This window comes from Nelumbo nucifera, chromosome 3, assembly GCF_055504915.1.
Source record: "Nelumbo nucifera cultivar China Antique chromosome 3, China Antique-T2T, whole genome shotgun sequence".
In the NCBI taxonomy this organism is placed as follows: domain Eukaryota; kingdom Viridiplantae; phylum Streptophyta; class Magnoliopsida; order Proteales; family Nelumbonaceae; genus Nelumbo; species Nelumbo nucifera.
The window spans coordinates 12221801-12243609 of record NC_142651.1 but is presented as its reverse complement, the minus strand read 5'-3'; the positions used below and the strand labels follow the sequence as shown (position 1 = coordinate 12243609).

The window sequence follows — 21809 nt, the reverse complement described above, 5'->3', positions numbered from 1 at the left end:
GGAGTGGACTATGCAGAGACTTTTGCTCCAGTAGCCAAGATGAACTCTATTAGGATTCTTCTTTCATTGGCAGCAAATCTTGACTGGGAACTTCACCAATTGGACATCAAAAATGCTTTCTTGAATGGTGCCTTGGAAGAGGAGGTGTACATGACCCAATCCCCAGGGTTCTGTGCCAAAGGCAGTGAACAAAAGGTGTGCAGGTTAAAAAAATCTTTATATGGGTTGAAACAATCACCTCGGGCTTGGTTTAGTAAGTTCCATTTAGCAGTTCAACAGATGGGGTTCAAACAATGCCAGTCAGATCATACTCTATTTGTGAAAAGAGGTGAAGGTAAAATTGCAGCTCTTATTGTGTATGTGGATGACATAGTGATCATAGGAGATTGGGAGGCGGAAATACGGAGACTAAAAAAATTCTTAGCCACTCAATTTGAGGTGAAAGATCTAGGCCCCTTACGTTACTTCCTCGGAATTGAAGTTGCCCGCTCTCACAAGGGCATCTTTATTTCCCAACGGAAATATGTACTAGATCTACTAGAAGATACAGGCAAGTTGGGGGTAAAACCAATTGATTCACCAATTGAATCTAATCATCATCTGGGAGACAATCAGGGAGAGTTTTTGAAAGATGTGAAGAAGTTCCAGAGACTCGTGGGGAGACTTTTGTATTTGTCTATGACCAGGCCTGATATTGCCTATGCAGTGGGTGTTCTTAGTCAATTCATGCACAATCCTAGGACAACTCACTTTGAAGCTGTAGAGAGGATCTTGAGATATCTCAAGAAGTTTCTCGGAGCTGGTTTGTTGTTCCAGAAACATGGTCACTTAAAGGTGGAAGTATATACTGATGCAGATTGGGCAAGAGCAATCAATGACTAAAAGTCTACTAGCGGGTATTGTGCCTTTGTAGGAGGAAACCTGGTCACATGGAGAAGTAAAAAACAAAGTGTGGTGGCTAGATCTAGTGCTGAAGCAGAGTATAGAGCGATGGCTCATGGGGTTGCTGAAATCATGTGGATAAGAAATCTGTTAGGTGAACTGGGTTTCGTAGTGAGCAATCCTATGTCACTCTACTGTGACAATAAAGCTATCATCAATATTGCTGCTAATCCAGTCCTTCATGATAGGACGAAACACATTGAAGTGGACAAGCATTTTATCAGAGAGAAACTTGAAAATGGAGAAGTGTGTACACCGTATGTCAGCTCAGAAGAACAACTTGCAGATATCTTCACCAAAGGTCTTCATCATGTGCGGCACAAAGATTTATGTGACAAGTTGGGCATGATTGACATCTATGCTCCAACTTGAGGGGGAGTGTTAAAATAATTTAGTTGTTGGTGTAAGGGTCTGTTTGGCTAGTTAAAGTTTTTTTTTTTTTTTTTTTAATTTCGTTTTTCACTTCTGTTATGTCTGTTATTGTACTCAGGGGCACAAGGGTCTTTTCCCTTGTTATTTCTGCCGCCCTATATATATTATAATAAAGGCTGGCGCCGCCAGTACTGTTACATTGCAAATTCCTTCTCTTCCCTTCTCTCTTCTCTCTTCTTCTTCTCTTCTCTTCCTCTTATTTCTGGCCGGCCATAATGTCAAGATTAATAAACATATCTTGACTGTTATTGATCAGAAAAATTCCTGTTTTATCCCTTATGTTTCCCATATATAGATATAGATATAATATATGCATCTTATTTTTTCCCTTTGTTTTAAGTCTTTTAAAATCTATCCTGTTTCAACTGAGTCTCTAAATATAACAAATCTAATCACATTTCTTTTTGGTGGCAATTCAAATCATTTTCAACTTCCATTGCAAAAAACTTCAGAGTTGTAATTGCAGGACACAACATTCTTTTTCTATTCATATGCTGATTCAGTTCTGTTTGTATGCATTTGATTGGTTTTCTACGGAGATTGACTACATTCCTATTATTTCTTCCAGGAAAAGCTTTGTAAAGCAAATACATGGCAGAGATCAGAGCATACACCTGATGTGGTTTCTCTTTTATCTGAGATGCGGATTGGTACCGGAAAGAATGATTGCTGGACAGGCATACGAACAGCTAACATCCCTGCAGTTATGGCTGCTGCAGCTGCTGCTTCAGGGGCAAATTTAAAATTGACTGAAGCTTTCAATTTGGAGGTGCTCTCCATAGGTATAGTCAGTGCAACTGCTAAATGCAATCATGCTGGGGAAATTGCTGGCATGAGAAGGTTGTATGACAGCATTGGTGGTTTTCAAACTGGCACCTTGTCGATGGGTTTTGGTCTGGGTCTTGGCCTTCAAAGGTTAAAGTCAGGAGAGTCTCCTAAACTATCACAACCTGAAAGCGAGTCCTTTAATGGAATACTTCTCTCAAAGTTTGTACAGCAGCTTCAACAATTTGTTAATGCCGCTGAGAAAGGTTTGGAGGTGGATAAGACATTATTTCGAGAAACTTGTTCCCAGGCTACTGCTTTACTTCTCTCAGATCTGGTAAACATACTTCTATTCTTGTATTTATCTGTTGTCTTGTTTGTACTTGCATTGTTTCTCTACATGAACAATCTTATTATTCACCTGTGTTCTATTGTATACTAAATGCTATCTGGTAACATTTTGTTAGGGTTCTGATTCAAAGTCAAATCTGGAGGGCTTCTCACAGCTTTTACGACTTCTTTGCTGGTGTCCAGCTTACATTTCTACACCTGATGCAATGGAGATTGGCATATTTGTTTGGACATGGTTAGTCTCTGCAGCTCCACAATTGGGTTCCCTTGTCCTTGCAGAGCTTGTTGATGCCTGGTTATGGACAATAGATACAAAGCGTGGTTTGTTTGCATCTGAAGTGAGGTACTCTGGACCTGCTGCAAAATTGAAGCCTCACCTTGTACCTGGCGAGCCAGTACTACAGCCTAATAAGGATCCCGTTGAAGGAATAATTGCTCATAGGTTATGGCTTGGTTTTTTTATTGATCGCTTTGAGGTCAGTAATAAGTGACTTGTTTGACTTGTCCCTCTCTGTTTCTGCCTGTATGTTCTAAACACTACCTAGGTCTAGGTTTTCTTCATTGTGTTGCTTCCAGTGTACATACATGCATGTCTAAGTATGTGATATGGTGATCTATGAATAAATTACAGTTTCTAATGTGCTCCTACAGATGTTAAGATCTGAAAATCAGTATTTGTTCTCTTGGCTTGGTACTTAGAGGATTCTGTTTTCCATATTTTGGTTGGTTACTCTATTTGGTCTTTATAGTAACTTTTGTTAAAGTGTAGTTTGTTCTAGTCTCAGGGAAATAACTCTTTTCCAGCATTTAAGATTGTGGACTCTTGAAGGTTAGTTTCTTGCTCTTTGTCAATGATGAGTTCAGGTTAACAAGTTCACTAATGCACTCATCCAGGCGTTTGAGTGATTTATTTTGCAAAAGAAAGGAGTAAAAATATTAAAAAAGGGAAAAGGAAAGGGGCAACTCTCCTGTAAACAGTATATGTGTGGTATCTTTTTGTATAGCCTTTGCTGGACTGTAAAGTCAGGGGGGTTTCCTTTTGTATTTTGTTTGAGGGAACATTTCACTTCCATCAGTAATGAAATTCAGCTTTTCTATCTTTCCAAAAAAAGGGAAAAGGGGAGCTCCTAATTTACAAACAGAAGCAAAATTAAAAGGGCAGCTGAATGCACGAGGCTCTGGCCGATGCCGGAGGGGGGGGGGTCTGGGGAGGGACAGATGTATGCAGCCTTACCCTTGCAGATACACGGGCTGTTTCCAAGATTTGAACCCTGGTCACCCAGGTTGCAATGGAGCAACCCAACTGTTGTGCCCACCCTCACAAAAATAAACAAATTTAGCTGTAAAAATCTATTTGGGTGTTTGGAGTGTTGGAGGGTTCTGAACCTAGGCATGGGATGAAGTGGAGGAGGCAGAAAAAGGGAGTGAATTGGGTAGCAGGGACAGCTAAGGCAGGAACCTTGTATGGGAACTGGGAAGAACCAAGTATTTGTTGAGAGAGAGGAAGAAGGGTGCTGGCTGCCTCTCAAAAGTTGTCTTCGATATAATGGACCCCATTATTCTCTCATTATCCCTGTGAATACCTTCTCAATGATTTTATTTTTTTGATAAATAAAGTAATTCATTATATTAATTTAATTTAAAGAGTGAAAACTGATACAAGTAAACTCGGAGAGGTTGAGTTGCGTACTCTCCAAGGCAACATCAAACTACAACTGTGCCCAAAACAAATGATCCCTGGCTACCCCTTGCTTGGCTAGACAGTCAGCCATAATATTGGCTTATCTCCCAACCCATTGTACTCTTACAATCAGACCCCTTGTTAACCACTTGAACTTCTTGGTTTCATTTTTATAACACTACACACACTACAGAATCTAGATTCTGTAGCCAACCTACTACCACCTTGGGATCTTCTTCAATTAACAACTGTTCAACACCTAACTGAATAGCATATTATACACCTCGAATTGCAGCTAACAACTCTATCCTAGTGGAATCCCCAACACCTAGGGGGCCCGTGTAAAGAGGTACCTCATTTCTGACCTCATCCCTTATAACCCCTCTCAATCTAGTAGGACTTGGATTGCCTTGACTGCTTCCATCAAAATTCAGCTTCAAAGCACCTACAGGAGGAGGTGCTCAGCTTACACTTAGTCTAGCCTTTACCTTTAGGGAAGAGCTACTTGCCACTGCAACCCAATTTCTCCAAAAATCATTAAAGGCGAAATAAAGGAACAGCTTCAAGGATTTCAACCACTAGATAGCCATGTTCAAGATGCATTCCTTTAGTTCTTGCAAATTTCTCTCCTTCTCTTGAAACACTCTAGCATTCCTCTCTTCCCAAACAGTCCAAATCAACGCTGCTCTTGCACACCTCCACATTAATCTCCCTCTTCTTTGGTGCTAGGCAAAAGTAGAGGGATCAAAAAGCAAGCTTACTTCAGCTGGTCTGTTCCACTTGCACCCAAACATTGAAAAGAGCCAACCCCACAACTTTGCAGTGAAAGAACAAGAAATTAGTAAATGGTAGCAGTCTTCACCATGGGACCTGCAAAGGATGCACTGGTTAGGAGAGAGACAAAGGAATGATCTTCTCTTTTGTAAATTATCCGAGGTGTTTATTTTCCCATGGAACACTTCCCAGCAAAATGCCAAAACCTTAGGGGGGAATAGGCCTGCACCAAACTTCCTTGACAAGAAAAGACTATTGAGAGGAGACTGACATAGAGACCTGAAGAAAGAAACACAAGAAAAGGACCCTTTAAGTTGTGGTGACCAAAACTGCTTATCTGGTTCAGAGGGATCTAAATAAACTTTTGCAAGAAGACTCAAAAGCCTAGTAAGACACTCAAATTTCCTCATCCCTTAAACCTCTATGAAAACCAAAATCCCAGTTTGGTGCCAAGGGGTTTTCCAAAGTGGAGTAGAAATTTGAAATAACTTTTCTTTTGTATTGAGAGACAGAAAACAAGGAAGGGAAGGGTCCTTCAAAGGTAAGTTACCAACCCAAAGGTCCTCCCCAAAAAGAATTTTGTTTCCAACACATACATCATACCTGGCAAAGTTGAGAAACTGAGGGAAAATACTTTGAATAGCCTTCCAAGGAGTTTCCAAGGTTGCCCACCGAGATACACCAGCATCCCACCCAACCTTTGAGCGACCATGGATGCTTCCTATCACCTCATGCCACAACCTCTCTCTCTCTCTATCTATCTATCTATCTATATATATATATTATATGGGTTCGACTATGATATGGGAAAGATATGATTTCGGAAAAACAATTGGCCAATAAATTGGAATCATAAACGCGGTAGCGAATCAGGTATCATTTATCAAAATTCATGGGTGGGCTTTGATTGGTCAAAACTCTTTCCATAACATTTCTTTCTCGTATCATAGATTTTCCCATATATATATATATGATCAGTAAGCATGAATTTTATTTAAATTTCAGATTAGAAATAGTTTATACAACTTGGTGATGGGAATGGTGATCCCATTTGAACCCTCTTTTCTGTCCCTCATTACAGTGCAGCCCAAAATAATTGCTGTCTCAATGCCCCTTGTTTTGCTAGATAATCAGCTAGCCCGTTTGCACTCCTTCGAACCCATTTGAATTCAGCCTCAACCTCCTTTGCAATATTTTTCACTTCCCTAATCACATGTTATACGTCCACGGGGTATGGCTGCTGTTTGTAGCCCAGGAAATGACCACTTTTGAGTCCCCTTCCGCTTCAATATGCATGTATCCCATCTGTTTAGCTAGCTTCAGACCTTGTAGTAATGCCAAGAGTTCAGCCTTCAATGAATTCCCTGTTCCAATTGGTCATGAGAACATGGTCAATATCCTCCTTTCAGAATTTCTGATTACTCCTCTTATGCCTGATAGTCCTGGGTTTCCAATGGAGCTCCCATCTATAAAGAGACTGGGCTGAATGGGTCCTAGTATCTCCTCTTGTAATATCTTTTCTTTTTTTGTTGGCTAATGGGCCTGTTATTTCTTTTTGTTTAATCTCTTTATGTTACTGCCTAGCTGGCCGCCCACTTAAGGGCATACTTGTCATTACTCCAACATTAATGCTTAATAAAAAAAAGGATTAGAGGAGAAAGGGAAGATAATTCGAATCTTCTTCTTCTTCCTTCTCTTTTCGCCATCTTCTCTTGTGTTGCTACTCTTACTTCTCTTCTTCCTTTTTTCTTCTAATCTTCAAATTTACACCTAATATTTGAGGACTGATTTACATTTTGGTATCAGAGCAGGTCTATTTCTTCTTTTTTTTTCTTCTTCCTCTTTTTCCATACACCCTTAGATTAAGAGAGTGTATGGAGAGATAGATTCTCTATAGTTTAGAGGATCTCTGGCCTAGTTGGTAGAGGGTTTGGAGAGTTTAAATCTGGCTGGATATTGCCAAGAAGCGGTGTTGTTTTGTTGCTGCCCAAAACCCTAGCCGATTAGAGATTTTCGAAGGTACAAGTAAAGGTGAAGCTTTGGGTGTGGCGCTCTGTGTTTGGGAGGTGTCTTGTGACTCCTAAAGGAGGGCGGTTCAGGATTGGAAGAGATTGGGAGGTTCTGGTAGGGGGGCTGCATCTTCTCTCTTCCTTTCCAACAGCTGGACGGAGTAAAACCCTAGTTTTCAAGCATCTGGTTCTGGTTTGACTTCAAGTAAGTTTATATAGACAAAATTTCTGGTTCTTTGATTTTCGTTTGATTAATGAAGCCATACGGAAGTGAGTTCAAGCAAGTGCCGGTTTCCAGCCTTGGCTCGGTAGATTCCATTTTGACTGGTGTGACCACAATCAAGCTAGATGGGACAAATGATCTTGCTTGGGCACAATCTATAAGAATTTATGTCTGTAGTAGAGGAAAACTTGGGTATCTTATAGTAAAGTGAAACCCAAAGAGACAGACCCTGAATTTGAGAAATGGATGCAAGAGAACTATACTGTCATAGGATGGTTGGTCAATTCTATGCAACCTCATATAAGTCAACATTATCTCTGGATGTCTTCGGCTAAGGAGATATGGGACAGTGTTACTGAGACCTTATCACAGAAGTTGAATGTAGCCAGAGTCAGTTGAAAAGTGATGTGAAGAACCTAAGACAAGGGGAGAAGAGTGTAGCAATCTACTACTCTATACTGAAATCCCTATGGCAAGAAATTGATGTTATGGAGACAGTTGTATGGGAGAGTAAGAATGATGTTGAAATGTATAGGAAGTTGGTGGAGAGAAATAGGGTGTTTGAATTTCTCACTGGACTCAACCCTGAGTTTGACATCATTAGGCAAAATATCCTGGCCAGAGATGAGGTTACTCTTTCCCAGGCATATGCTATGATAAGCAGTGAGGAGAGTAGGCGGCAGGTTCAGTTGCAACATAACCTTTTTTCCCACTCATTGTGTTTTTCAGGACCTGCAATCTCAGAGGATGATTGGGAGTGGCCATGAGGCGAATAGAATATACTTGCTAGACACACCGGATCGAGCTTTGGGACCACCTCATGGAGTTGCCTTAGAGTCAGTTTTGTTAGAGTCTGTTAACAAAGTCTTGTTATGTCACTTTCAGTTTGGTCATTTGTCATTTTCTGCTTTGAGTCATTTGTTTCTAGATATGTTTAAGGGAGTGTCTTTATCGAGTCTTCGTTGTGAGTCGTGTGAACTGGCAAAGCATTGTAGACATTCTTATTCAGTAAGCAATAAAAGATCTCTTTCTCCTTTTCATATCGTTCACTCTGACGTGTGGGGGCCATATCATTTGCCAACTATGGGGGGTTACAGGTACTTTATCTTTTTTATCGATGACTACTCTTGTTACACTTGGATTTATCCCATGAAATCCAGGGATGAAGTACCAGCTATTGTGCAAAAATTTCATGAACTCATCCTCACCCAGTTTAACACTCGTATCAAAATATTCCGTTCTGATAATGCTAAGGAGTATTTTGAGAGAACCCTCTCCGTCTATCTTGAAACTTTTGGGGTTATTCATCAAAGTTCTTGTTCCTACACTCCACAACAAAATGGGGTGGTGGAAAGGAAGAACAGACATGTGGTTGAAGTTGCTAGATCCCTCTTGTTTGCATCCCATGTTCCTATAAAATTTTGGGGAGATGTTGTTCTTACTGCTACTTTTTTGATCAACTGTATGCCCTCCCGGGTCCTTAACTTCAAAACCCCCTTTAGCCTTCTCTTCCCGGATGAGGATATTTTTTCTCTTCCTCTCCGTGTTTTTGGGTGCACTTGCTATGTGCATATTCACAGTCATCAAAGGCACAAGTTTGAACCTAAGGCTCGTAAATGTGTTTTTCTGGGATATGCTTCCACACAGAAGGGATATTGCTGTTTTGATCCAGTTAGTGGCACCCGCTTTGTATCTCGGGATGTCGCCTTTGCTGAGTTGACTCCTTTCTTTAGCATTTCTCCTGAGGGGGAGAAATCTGAAGAGCCCTTTGCTATGTCTCCAGCTGTTCCTCTTCCCATTCCTCTTGAGTCCTATCATGAGGTGTCTACTTCTCCCACTGGACCTACCTCCGATATTCTCCTATAATTCCTCCTCCTCCTGTTCTCCAAAGGTGGTACCAAAGGCAGAGATTCAGACATGGGCAGGTTGTTTCCACTCCTACAGAAGAGCCTCTTGCTCCTCCCATCATTACTGAGGTAACAGGTCAGCCTTCTTTTGACCCATCTACAACTTTCCCAGACCTTGGCCTTTCTATTGCTCTCCGCAAGGGCAAGAGGAAGTGTACAACCCATTGTATTTCCAAACACCTGTCTTACAGCCTTCTCTCTCCTTCCTACTACTCTTTTCTTGTTTGAAGGGAAGGAACTAGTGGGTTGTAAATGAGTGTTTACCATTAAATATCACTCTGATGGCTCTATTGAGAGGTTTAAGGCTAGGCTGGTTGCTAAGGGCTACACTCAAATGTATGGTATTGACTATCTTGAGACATTTGCTCCTGTAGCTAAAATGACCTCAGTCAGGGTTTTGTTATCTCTAGCCGCTACTTTTGACTGACCCCTACACCAGTTTGATGTTAAAAATGCCTTATTGAATGGAGACCTACATGAAGAGGTCTATATGTATTTGCCTCCAGGGGTGTATGGGAAGGAAATGCAAGCCAAGGTGTGTAAACTGCAGAAATCTATTTATGGTTTCAAACAGTCTCCTCAGGCTTGGTTTGAGAGGTTTATGGCTGCTCTTGTCTCCTTTGGCTACACACAAACTCAATCTGATCATACCCTGTTCTTGAAGAGAAATGGCTCTCTGGTGACCTTCTTGATAGTTTATGTTGATGATATTGTGGTCACGGGTAATGACACTCAAGAGGTCAGTAAACTAAAAAGATTTCTCAACTTTGAATTTGAGATCAAGGATTTGGGAGATCTTTGGTATTTTTTGGGCATTGAAGTTGCTAGATTTAAGGATGGTATCTTCATTTCTCAGCGTAAATATGTCCTTGACCTCCTTGCTGAGAGTGGTAAACTTGGAGCTAAACCACTCTCCACTCCTATTGATCCTAATCATAAGCTTTTTGCTACAGATGGTGAGCTTTTATCTGATAAGGGGGTGTTTCAGAGACTGCTTGGGAAGTTGTTATATTTTTGCATGACTCGGCCAGATATTTGCTGTGCAGTAAGTGTTATTAGTCAATTTATGCATTCTCCCAGAGATACTCATTTAGCTGCTGCAGAAAGGGTTCTATGTTACTTGAAAGGTACTCCGGGGAAAGGTATTCTATTTTCCAAACATGGACACATGAAGCTGGAAGCTTTCACTGATGCTGATTGGGCAGGATGTTTTGATGATAGGAAATCCACCTCAGGTTATTGTGCTCTAGTTGCTGGGAACATTGTGTCATGGAGGAGTAAGAAACAGTCTGTAGTTGCTAGATCCTCAGCTGAAGCAGAATACAGGGCAATGGCACATGGTGTGTCAGAATTACTGTGGCTACAATCCCTTTTAGAAGAATTGGGGGTTGACTACGAGAAGCCAATGATGCTCTACTGTGACAACCAAGCAGCTATCAACATTGCACATAATCCTGTTCAACATGACAGAACTAAGCACATTGAGGTTGATAGACATTTTATAAGGGAAAGAGTTTCCTCAGGAGAAGTTTGTTTGCCATTCATTACATCAGACGAACAATTGGCTGATATCTTGACCAAGGGAGTTCCAAGAGGGAAAATGACACACTATATAAGCAAGTTAGGCATGATTGACATCTATGCTCAGCTTGAGGGGGAGTGTAAAGAGACTGGGCCGAATGGGTCCTAGTATCTCCTCTTGTGATATCTTTTCTTTTCTTGTTGGCTAATGGGCCTGCTATTTCTTTTTGTTTAATCTCTTTATGTTACTGCCTAGCTGGCCGCCCACTTAAGGGCATACTTGTCCTTACTCCAACATTAATGCTTAATAAAAAAAAAGGGATTAGAGGAGAAAGGGAAGATAATTTGAATATTCTTCTTCTTCCTTCTCTTTTCGCCATCTTCTTCTCTTGTGCTGCTGCTCTTACTTCTTTTCTTCCTTTTTTCTTCTAATCTTCAAATTTACACCTAATATTTGAGGACTGATTTACATCTCCATCAAAGTTTAGTTTCACTTTATTGCCTCTTGGTGGTTTCCACTCCAGCCTTATCTTGTTTCTCACTCTCGATTACTGTGCCAAGGTTCTAAATATCAATATCAGTGCTTTTTTGTGTTTTATTTATTTATTTTTCAAAACTGATTCAGAGGGGTCGGTTTAAGTCCCGACTACCCTCTGAACCATGGCCTGACCCAATACACCCCCTGTAGGGGCGTATAGGGAAGGCCTTGATACGATACGTATCGGCCGATACGTAATGATATTTTGAACCTTGCTTCAGACCAGTTTCTTAGAATGTCTGTGACTGAGAAGACTTGAAAGCTTTCCAAGGATTTCACCTAATGAGCTACTTTCACCTTGATGCTATGAATCACTTCCTCTAGTGTTCTGATTTTTTCCAAGAAGATCCTATTATTCCTTTCTTCCCACACCACCCAACATATTGCTGCCCTTGTTGCTTTCCACATTACCATCCCTCTTTTCTTTCATGCTTAAGAAGTCACAGTTGAAGAGTTCTGCCACATCTTGCGGGGAAACCTACCTGCAGCCAAAAAGAGTACAAAAGAAATCCCAAATTTGAAGCACAAAAAAGCAGGATATCATTAAGTGAGATAGTCTCACCACTTTCCTTACATAAATAGCTTTGAATATTTGTATTTAGATATACATAAATTGTCTCATTTTTCTTTTCTATATTTTGTTTCTTGCTTCTCTTTTTTCCCTTTGTTTTCCTTCCTTATCCCAATTGAGATATATTCTTTTGAACTAAATTCCCCAAACCCAAACCCCCCTCCTCTTTACTCCAGCAAACCACCTCCCACTTTATTATTAGATGATCTTTCCTACTCTCCCCTGGTTCCCAAAGAAAATCTCTCATCTTCTTCAACTTCTTAGCTTCCCTAGGTGGGATCCTAAAAACTGACAAGAAATAGGTTGGTAGATTAGCAAGTATGGCTCTAATCAAGGTGAGTTGGCCCCCCAAACAAATACAATTCTTCTTCCAATCTGCCAATCTCTTCTCAAACTTCTCTACAATTGGGCACCAAATGCTACTTTCTCTAGGATTTGCCCCCAACGGAAGCCCTAAGTAGGTCAAAGGCCAAGTATAAATGGAACACTCTAAACACTCCACAATAGCCTCAACTTCTCTTAATTCCAAGTTAATATCTACTACTTGACTCTTATCAAGATTGATTCGTAAGTTGGAATTCCTTTCAAAGTTTGCTACCAAATACTAATAGCTTGAGGTTTCTCACCTTCTCAATATCAAAACCATCACAAAACAAAAGTAAGTCATTTGCAAATTGAAGATGGGTGACTAGGACTTCCTCCCTCCCTATTCTTCACCCTCTTATTATGCCTTCCCTCAACCTTTGAAATCAATCTACTAAACACATCAGCTATTAAAGTGAATAGGAAGGGCGATAGAGGGTTTCCCTGCCTAACACCCCTACTAGTTGGAAAGAAATCCTTCACTACTCCATTAACCAAAATAGAGTAATGACAGGAACTGATACACCCAAAAATCAAACCACACCACCTTTCCCCAAACCCACAATTTCCCAAGACACAAAGTAGGAACTGCCAGTTCACCATGTCATAAGCCTTTTCAAGATCCAACTTACAAAGAAAGTCCTTTCTTTTGATCTTTTCATTTCCTCTACACACTCGTTGGCAACCAAAATCTGATGAGTGGTTTGTTTGTCTCCCTTGTACAAAGGCTCATTAACTTGGCCAATTAAGGAACAAACAACTTCTTAAAGATAAGACCTTAGCTAAGATTTAGTATATACTGGTCACCAAATTAATTGGCCTGAAATCCTTGGGGTAAGCATCATTAAGCTTCTTAGGAATTAAAGCTAAAAATGTGGCATTGACTCCCATACTCACTATGGAAGTATCTATAAATTCCTTAAAAATCTCATATAAATCATTCTTCAACACTTCTCAGCAATCTTGATAAAATGGCATTGTGAATCCATCTGGGCCTAGTGCCTTTGATCTACCATCGAGAACACTGCCTTTTTGATATCCTTTTCCTCAATTTTTCTTTCCAACTAACTTATTTTTTCCTCTCCCAACCTTGACCATTCTAACCCTTCTAAAGGTATCCTCTCATTCAAAGGCCTTTTGTAGATGGATTTGAAATGATTTATAAAGGTTCTAGTTATTTCTTCCTGACTTGTAATTACCTCGCCTTCCCTCTCCAATTTGGCCTCAAAGTTTTTCCAACTTCTTCCATTCACCATATCATGAAAGAAACGAATATTTCCATTTCCTTTCTTAATCCATTTATGCCTAGATTTCTGTCTCCAACAAATCTCCTCTCTAAGTAGGACATCTTCTAGATCCTTTTTCAATTGCCTTCTCAATTCTCTATCCTGCTCATTTATAGTCCTTATGAGATTTTGTAACATCGAATTCTTAAATCTGAGTGATTAGATTCAATTTTTGCTCCTCATCCCTACCAAAATGGTCCTTATTCCACTCATTCAATTTGTATCTCAGTCTCTGCAACTTCTTGTGAAATTTGATTGCCTTCCACTTTGCTCCCTTTTTTCTTCATTCCACCACTCCCTCACTTTATTCCCAAAGTCTAGGTGTGTTAACCACATGTTCTCAAGTCTAAAAGGTCTGGGTCCACTAACAAAGGTTTCCACACCTATCTTGATGGGGAAATGATCAGAAGTAACCCTAGGTAAATCTCTAGAAACCAGATTTCCCCATTGGTTTTCCCATGCTAGGTTAAAAAGAAATCTATCCAGGTTGGAACACAAAGGATTTTTCTAGAGATTAGATCAAATGAAACTAGCTTGCAAGAGTGGAATTTCCTTCAATTCATAGCCTTCTATAAAACCACTAAACTTCCTCATGCTCGTTGTAATTGACTATAACGAGTTACTAGTTTCCTCAGAGATTCTTATGACATTGAAATCTCCTCCCACACACCAAGGACCATCCCATAATCATTGAATAGCATACAATTCCTCCCATAACTGATTTCTTTCTATTACAAGTATTAGGTCCATACACATTTGTTAACACCTATGAAAATCCATCCTCCACATTCTTGAACTTGATGGAAACTAAGTATCTCCCTATCAGTTCCTCCAAGGGTTCCACAACCTCATCCTTCCAAATTGCAACAATTCCCCTTGATGCTCTCCGGAGCTGAGGCCCAGTTTACTCCCCTAGATCTCCAGACACTTCTAGCCCCATCTTCCGTCTTGTAGGTTTTCAAGACTGCTATTCAGTCTTGATCACTAAGAGATTTCAGGTTCGATGAGAAGAGAAAGTGAAGAAGATGTAGAAGAAAGAGTGATGGAAGAGCAATGGAACATAGATTTTGAGGAGAAGAACAGAATGTCAATATTCTGCCGCTGCCACTTTAAGTTAATATATATAGGTTATGCTAGTTACATGAAAGGACATATCTGCCCTTGGTGTTTACATCATAACTGTTAACAAATAACAACCAATATAAAACTGAATCTAGAAATAACAGAACAGCAAAATAACCACAGCTGTGACTAGATACATTCTACCCTACGGACAGAGTGGGACACAGCTGTGGGGCCCACATCAATGTTCTCTACACTCCCCCTCAAGTTGGGAGTATATGTTCATCATTCCCAACTTGGATAGATCCGCCTCCAGCTTCTTTCTTGATACGGCTTTAGTAAGAATGTCGGCTAGTTGCATACTGGATGTGATGTAAGGGAGGCATACTTCTTGAGATGAGACTCTCTCTCGCACAAAATGGCGGTCAACTTCAATGTGTTTGGTTCTGTCATGCTGTACTGGATTATGTGCTATATTAATGGCTGCTTGATTATCACATTACAGCATCAGGGGCTTCTCATACTCAATACCCAACTCCTCAAGTAGAGATCTTAGCCATAGGATTTCAGCCACTCCATTGGCCATGGACCTGTATTGTGCTTCAGCACTTGACCGGGAGACCACACTTTGTTTCTTACTTCTCTAGGAGACAAGGTTTCCTCCCACAAGGGCACAATATCCCGAGGTAGACCTTCTGTCATCAACACTCCCAGCCCAATCTGCATCAGTATAAACCTCCACCTTCATGTGCTGTTGTTCTTGAAAAGTATACCCCTACTTGGGCATCTCTTCAAGTAGGCTAAGATTCTTTCTGCCGCAAGAAGATGTGTGGTTCTAGGAGAATGCATGTACCGGCTGACAACACTAACAGCATAAGTAATATCTGGCCGAGTGAGGCAGAGATATAGGAGCTTTCCTATCAGTTGCTGGAACATAACTTTGTCTTCAAGAAGCCCCCCACTCTTGGCACTAATCCTGTGATTCTGTTCAATTGGTGTATCTGCAGGCTTGACACCTAACTTTCCAGTTTCTACCAATAGGTCTAGGACATATTTCCTCTGAGATATAAAGATCCCCTGTTTGGATCTAGCAACCTCAATACCCAAAAAATACCGGAGTACACCAAGGTCCTTTACCTCAAATTCTTGGTGAAGAAGCTGTTTAAGAGACTCAATCTCATGGCTATCATTCCCTGTGACCACAATATCATCAACATATACTGCCAACAGTGTCAAAGAGGACTCCACCCTCTTGATGAATAGAGTATGATCTGACTGGGCCTGTACATATCCAAACTTCACAAGTGCTAGTCTGAATCTATCGAACCAAGCCCTAGGTGACTGTTTCAAACCATACAAAGCCTTGTTGAGCCGGCAGACCTTCTTACCTACTTCTGCATCATAGAATCCAGGAGGCAAATGCATGTAAACTTCTTCCTGCAGATCTCCATTTAGAAAGGCATTTTTCACGTCCATTTGGTATAAAGGCCAAGTGTGACTTGTTGCAAGGGACAAGAGAACTCGAATAGTAGTCATCTTGGCTACCGGTGCAAATGTCTCCAAGTAATCTATGCCATAAGTCTGTGTAAACCCTCTTGCAACTAACTGAGCTTTATACCTCTCAATAGATCCATCTGCATTATGCTTCACCGTAAATACCCATCTGCATCCAACTGGTTTCTTTCCTTCTGGCAAATCAACTACCTCCCAGGTGTTGTTCTTCAACAGAGCATCCATCTCAACTTGCATTGCATCTTTCCATTCAGGGACGGATAGGGCTTCTTGCACTGTTCTTGGAATAGGGACATTGGAAATGGAGCTAAGGTAGGACCTGTAGGTAGGAGATAGGCGATCATAGGATAAAAAATGGGAAATACAGTGGGCTGTGGATGTGGTACAATGTCATTTCCCTTTACGGACTGCAATGGGAAGGTCAAGATCATCTGTAGGGGAAGTCTCTGTGGGCTCTGGGACTGAAGTATCTGGACCTGGAGCTGCAGATGAGATTGGAGCTGGTCTGGACTGCTGATGATCAGGATCAACTTGCCTGCACCGCCTGTGATAAACCCTCAACTCCTGATCCCTCTGACCACCCTCACCATTGCAGCTTTCCCTCAACTCCTGATCCCTCTGACCATCCTCACCATTGTAGTTCTCATCACCCAATGGAATCGGTAAAGGAACTGCCCCACTCTCACTGCTCTCCCCCTGAAGACAAGAACTCAAACCCCCACTCTCACTACTCTCCCCCTGAGGGGCAACTCGAGGATAATAGGGTGTTCCCTCAAAGAAAGTGACATCCATGGAGACAAACTTCCTCCCGGAGACAGGATCATAACAGCAATAATCCTTTTGAGTTTGTGCATAACCAAGGAAGATGCATTTGGAGGCTTTGGGTTCGAACTTGGAGGGATGGGGTCCGAGAAGCTAAACAAAGCAAGTGCAACCGAATGTCTTAAGGGGAATAGAAAACAAGTCCTCACGTGGGTGTAGAAGCGAAAAAGGAGATCGCATATCAAGGACCCTAGAAGGGACCCGATTAATAAGGTATACCGCCGTGAGGATAGCGTCCCCCTAGAAGCGAATAGGGACATTGGAAGTAAACATGAGGCTTCTAGCCACTTTCAAAATGTGCCTATTCTTCCTCTCGGCAACTTCATTCTGTTGAGGTGTACGAGGGCAAGAGCTCTGGTGGATAACCCCATGATGAAGAAGATAAGATGTCAATGATTTAGCAAAGTATTCCTTTGCGTTATTAGATCGGAGAACTTTGATCTTGGCATCAAACTGGGTTAGGATCATTTGGTGAAAATTTTGGGTCAGGGAAGGTACCTCATCTCGTGAACGCATGAGATAAACCCAAGAAAAACGGGTATGGTCATCAACAAATAACAAAAAATATCTGTACCCACCCATGGAAGGGATATGATAAGGCCCCCAAACGTCAGTATGCACAATATCAAAAGAATTATCACTCCTTTTATTACTCAATAAATAAGGCTTTCTACAATGTTTAGCAAACTCACAACTTTCACACTGTAGCTGAGACAACTCAATAGACTCAAATAAAGTAGGAAACAGACTCTGTAAAGATCGAAAAGACAAATGACCTAATCGGTTATGCCAAAGCATAACCGAACTCACACTCTTAGAAACAAAAGACAACTTCTCTACTGACTCTCCCTGACGGAACCGCTCCCCGAGCAGATAGATCCCATTCGTCTCACGGCCAGTCCCAATCACCTTCTGCGTCTCCAAGTCCTGAAAAACACATCGGTCAGGGAAGAAGGTTACTGAGCAGTTCATATGCTTGGTAATACTACTGACTGAAAGAAGGTTAGTATCAAGCTTAGGCACATGCAAAACAGATGATAGGGAGATAGTATCTGAAAGCTTGATGTCACCCTTCCCAGAAATAGGAACCAGGGAGCCATTAGCAATAGATACCTTATCCCTACCAGAAGACAAATGGTAAGTAGTAAACAGTGAAGGCAAGCTAGTCATGTGATCAGATGCACCTGAGTCTATTACCTAACAAGGTTTGGTAGTACCTGGAGCTGAGGCATGATAGACTGAAGCTCGAGTACCTGAATGGGCGAAGGTAGATGTGACAGGGGCTGATGGAGGCTGTGGCGGCTGAGCTGAATTTCCAACCTCCTTTTCTAGCTGTATTAGGGCAGCCCGAACTGCAGCTAAGGTCTCCAAAGATGTTCCTTTTGTGCCAGATGTGGATGCTGAATCAGTGTTCATGGCTACATGAGCAGTGCCCTTCTTGTTTCTTAACTTCGCAGGAACCAAGTGGGGATGCAGTTTCCAACATGTCTCTTTTGTATGTTTGGGTTTCTTACAATGTTCACATACTACATCCTTCTTGTCTTCCTTCCTCCTGTCCTTCTCTGAATCACCCCCTGATTTGGGTGTAGTCGCTACAAAGGCTGATATGGGTTGCATCATAACCTTCCTTCTGCTTTCTTCACTGTGTACAAATGAGTAAGCCTGAGAGAGAGTCACACTGTCTCTAGTTAAAATCTGCTGCCTCACAATATCATATTCTGAGTTCAGTCCTGCCAAGAACTCAAACACTCTGTTTGTCTCGATGTGCTTTCTATGGGTTTGAGCATCTTTGGACTCTCCCACTCAAGAGTCTCTAAGTGATCAATCTCATGCCACAGTGACTTCAAGGTAGAGAAGTAGACCGATACCGGTTTCTCTCATTGTTTAAGGGTGTTCACTTCACATTTCAATTCATATGCTCTGGCAACATTAAGGGGTTGGGAGTAAGTTTCTTTCATAACATCCCATATCTCCTTAGCTGTCTTTGCCCACAAATAATTCCGGCTAATATGAGGCTGCATAGAATTACACAGCCATGTCATAACCAAGTAGTTTTCTTGCATCCACTTGGTATATGTCGGGTCTCCCTTGGAAGGTTCTTTCATATCTCCCAGGTGGTACCCTAATTTACCTCTTCCACCAATAGCCATCATGGCTGATTGGGCCCATTCCAAATAGTTTGATCCATCAAACTTTACGGTCGTAATCTGACCACCCATCTCAGAAATACCACCATAACTGATGTTCCCAAGACTGCCTTCTGCTTGAATTTTAGACTCCATTTCTGTCAAGTCTCAAAACAGTACTTGAATCACCAATCACAATCAAAACAGTATAGGCCTGATCTGTATTCTCAGTGTATGTGCACAAAACCGAAGTAATTCTGATCTGAAACCAACTAGCCAACACAGCAGTAGCTGTCCGTAGATCTCTAACCCCCTTAGAACTCTGCGAACAGCTTTAAAACAAAACTGATATGCTAGGGAAAGTTAGGGTTTTAACCAGTCCTGAAAGGAAGCAATTCAGTCGCACAGTCCAAACTATATAGATGAGCTTTCAGTAGGGTTTTAATCAGTCCTGAAAGGAAGCAATTCAGTCGCACAGTCCAAACTGTATAGATGAACTTGCAGTAGGGTTAATAAGAAACCCTAGAATCTGATCGGACCTACCAATCAACTTAAGAGTAGCTCTAGGTAGATCACAGGGTTCAGTCAACCACTAGGGCTTGCCGCAGATCACTTTCAAACCCTAGAGTAGAGAGAAACACAGTTCGGTCCAGGGTTTGATGTAAAACCCTAGGAAATCGAAGAGAGAAAGAGCTAGAATGGTTCGGCCTTCCCCTCCAGATAGGTCCAACCTATCTTCTCTGAAAGAACTTCTATTAAAAAGTAACGACTTACAAGGAAAAAATAGTTCGCTGCCTTCTAGGGTTACCTGAACCCTAGTCTTCTCTGATCCTTCCTGACCACCAACACTCTGCAACCCTAGCAAGTTTCCAACAGCTGCTAGTACCTCTGGCGATCTCCAAGAATCAGTCTGCGAACTCCTCCTTTTCAGCTTTCAGTCCTAGGAGATTCTCATGTGGTCGGCTGGTATTAGACTCACTTGAAAAACCCTAACTTGGCTCTGATACCATGTAGGTTTTCAAGACTGTTATTCAGTCTTGATCACTAAGAGATTTCAGGTTCGATTCGAAGAGAAAGTGAAGAAGATGTAGAAGAAAGAGTGATGGAAGTGCAATGGAACACAAATTTTGAGGAGAAGAACAGAATGTCAATATTCTGCCGCCGCCACTTTAAGTTAATATATATAGGTTATGCTAGTTACATGAAAGGACATATCTGCCCTTGGTGTTTACATCATAACTGTTAACAAATAACAACCAATATAAAACTGAAACTAGAAATAACAGAACAGCAAAATAACCACAGCTGTGACTAGATACATTCTACCCTACGGACAGAGCGGGACCACATCTGTGGGGCCCACATCAATGTTCTCTACACGTCTAATTCAGACACTTTTGTCTCTTGTAGCATCACAATGTCAGGCTTTTTCCTCTTTGAATAGATCCTGAATCACCCTCCTCTTTCTTGCATTACCCAATCCTCTCACATTCCAACTTATAATCTTCATAATAACACTTCAACTAGAGATCCTCCTCAAGCCAATCTCCTTACCTAGATTTTTTCTTCCTTTCTCCCCTTCCACTAAATTTTAGATCACCCTCAATGTCAGACTAATCTCTCCACTTCAGTTATTTATTTATTTTCTTTTTTCTCCTTTGTATCTCATTATTCCGGCAGTATTTTTTCACTTCTCTCCTCTCACTACCAGAACCAAACTGCTGGTTCCTCCCTTCCCCTTTGAAAGTCGCTTCAACTCCCTTCTCAACTTCCTTCCCAACCTCACCCTCCTCACTAGCCACCCCCTCCCTCCCTCTATAGGTCCTCTTCCAAGTAGCCCTCCTTCTTTCTAAGCTCCCCCAAATTCTGCCCAAATCATTGTCCAAATTCTATCTGCCTCCTCTCCCAGCCCCTTTCCAAGCTCTAACCCTTCTCTTTTTCTGCATTGTTGGGAATTCCATTACCATCCTCAGTTTCTTCAGCTCTCTCTTCTAGGTTGGATGCTGGAATATCTGCAACAGACTTAACACACTGATCAGTAACAAAAAATAATGGACACCCATACCTTTAGGTTCTGTAGCCAAAGGAGTAGCAGAAATTTGACAATGGGAGTCAACAAAGGAACCCACGACGAGCCCCCTAATAGGATTTTGCTGTGAAATGGATACGGGTAAAGAACTATCCTAGTCTAAATTAGCTCCGAGAGAGGCCTGCCCCTTAATGATTTTGTAGACATTACCAATTAAACTTGTAAGTCTGAGATCATTCAATTCTATTGCACCTTTTTTCTTGGGAATCACAGATATGAAGGTTGAGTTGAAGCTTCTTTCTAGAGCCCCATTATGATGAGATTCCTGAAACCCTTCAGCAGGTCTTCCCTTATAAAATGTTAGCCTCACTTGTAAAGCTTCATGGTGAAGCTATCTGGCCAGGATGCTTTGTCACCTTCCATCTCACTAATTTTCTCTAAAATTTCTGCTTCATAAGAAGGCTTTTCTAGCTCCTTTGCATCTTCATCTGACAATCTCTCAAACTGTATGCCATCCAGCTTTGCTCTCCGGGGCCACTCTTTTTATAAAAATTTGTGTGATAGCTTACTATAGCCTGATGAATACTACTTTCCTTCTCAATTAATTTCCCATCTACCTCAATTCTCTTAATTAAATTCTGTCTTCTATCACTAGCCATTTTATGAAAAAAAGAGGTGTTTGTATCCCCCTATTTCATCCATAAACACCTTGATCTCTACCTCCATCTAACTTCATTTGGTAAGCATATGGTCAAAGTCCAACTTTCTTTATCTCCCTTCTGCCTGTCCTCATTTGATAGTACACCTTGTTCTTCAGCCTTTTTAACTTCTATAATTACATCTAAGCGTTACTCTCTTTTTTTTAACTTTCCACCCCCCAAATATCTCCCTACCA

At 41.3% G+C, this 21809-nt stretch overlaps 1 protein-coding gene across 2 annotated transcripts in view; it reads left to right on the top strand.

Annotated features, from left to right (window-relative positions):
* Positions 1 to 21809, top strand: part of LOC104596308 (phosphatidylinositol 4-kinase alpha 1-like) — a 97793-nt gene that overhangs the window by 29985 nt on the left and 45999 nt on the right. For both annotated transcript variants that reach the window (XM_010257385.3, XM_010257379.3), the window contains exons 12-13: positions 1943 to 2476; positions 2607 to 2966. In XM_010257385.3, coding sequence (XP_010255687.1) covers positions 1943 to 2476; positions 2607 to 2966 — 894 coding nt within the window. The remainder of the gene's footprint in view (positions 1 to 1942; positions 2477 to 2606; positions 2967 to 21809) is intronic.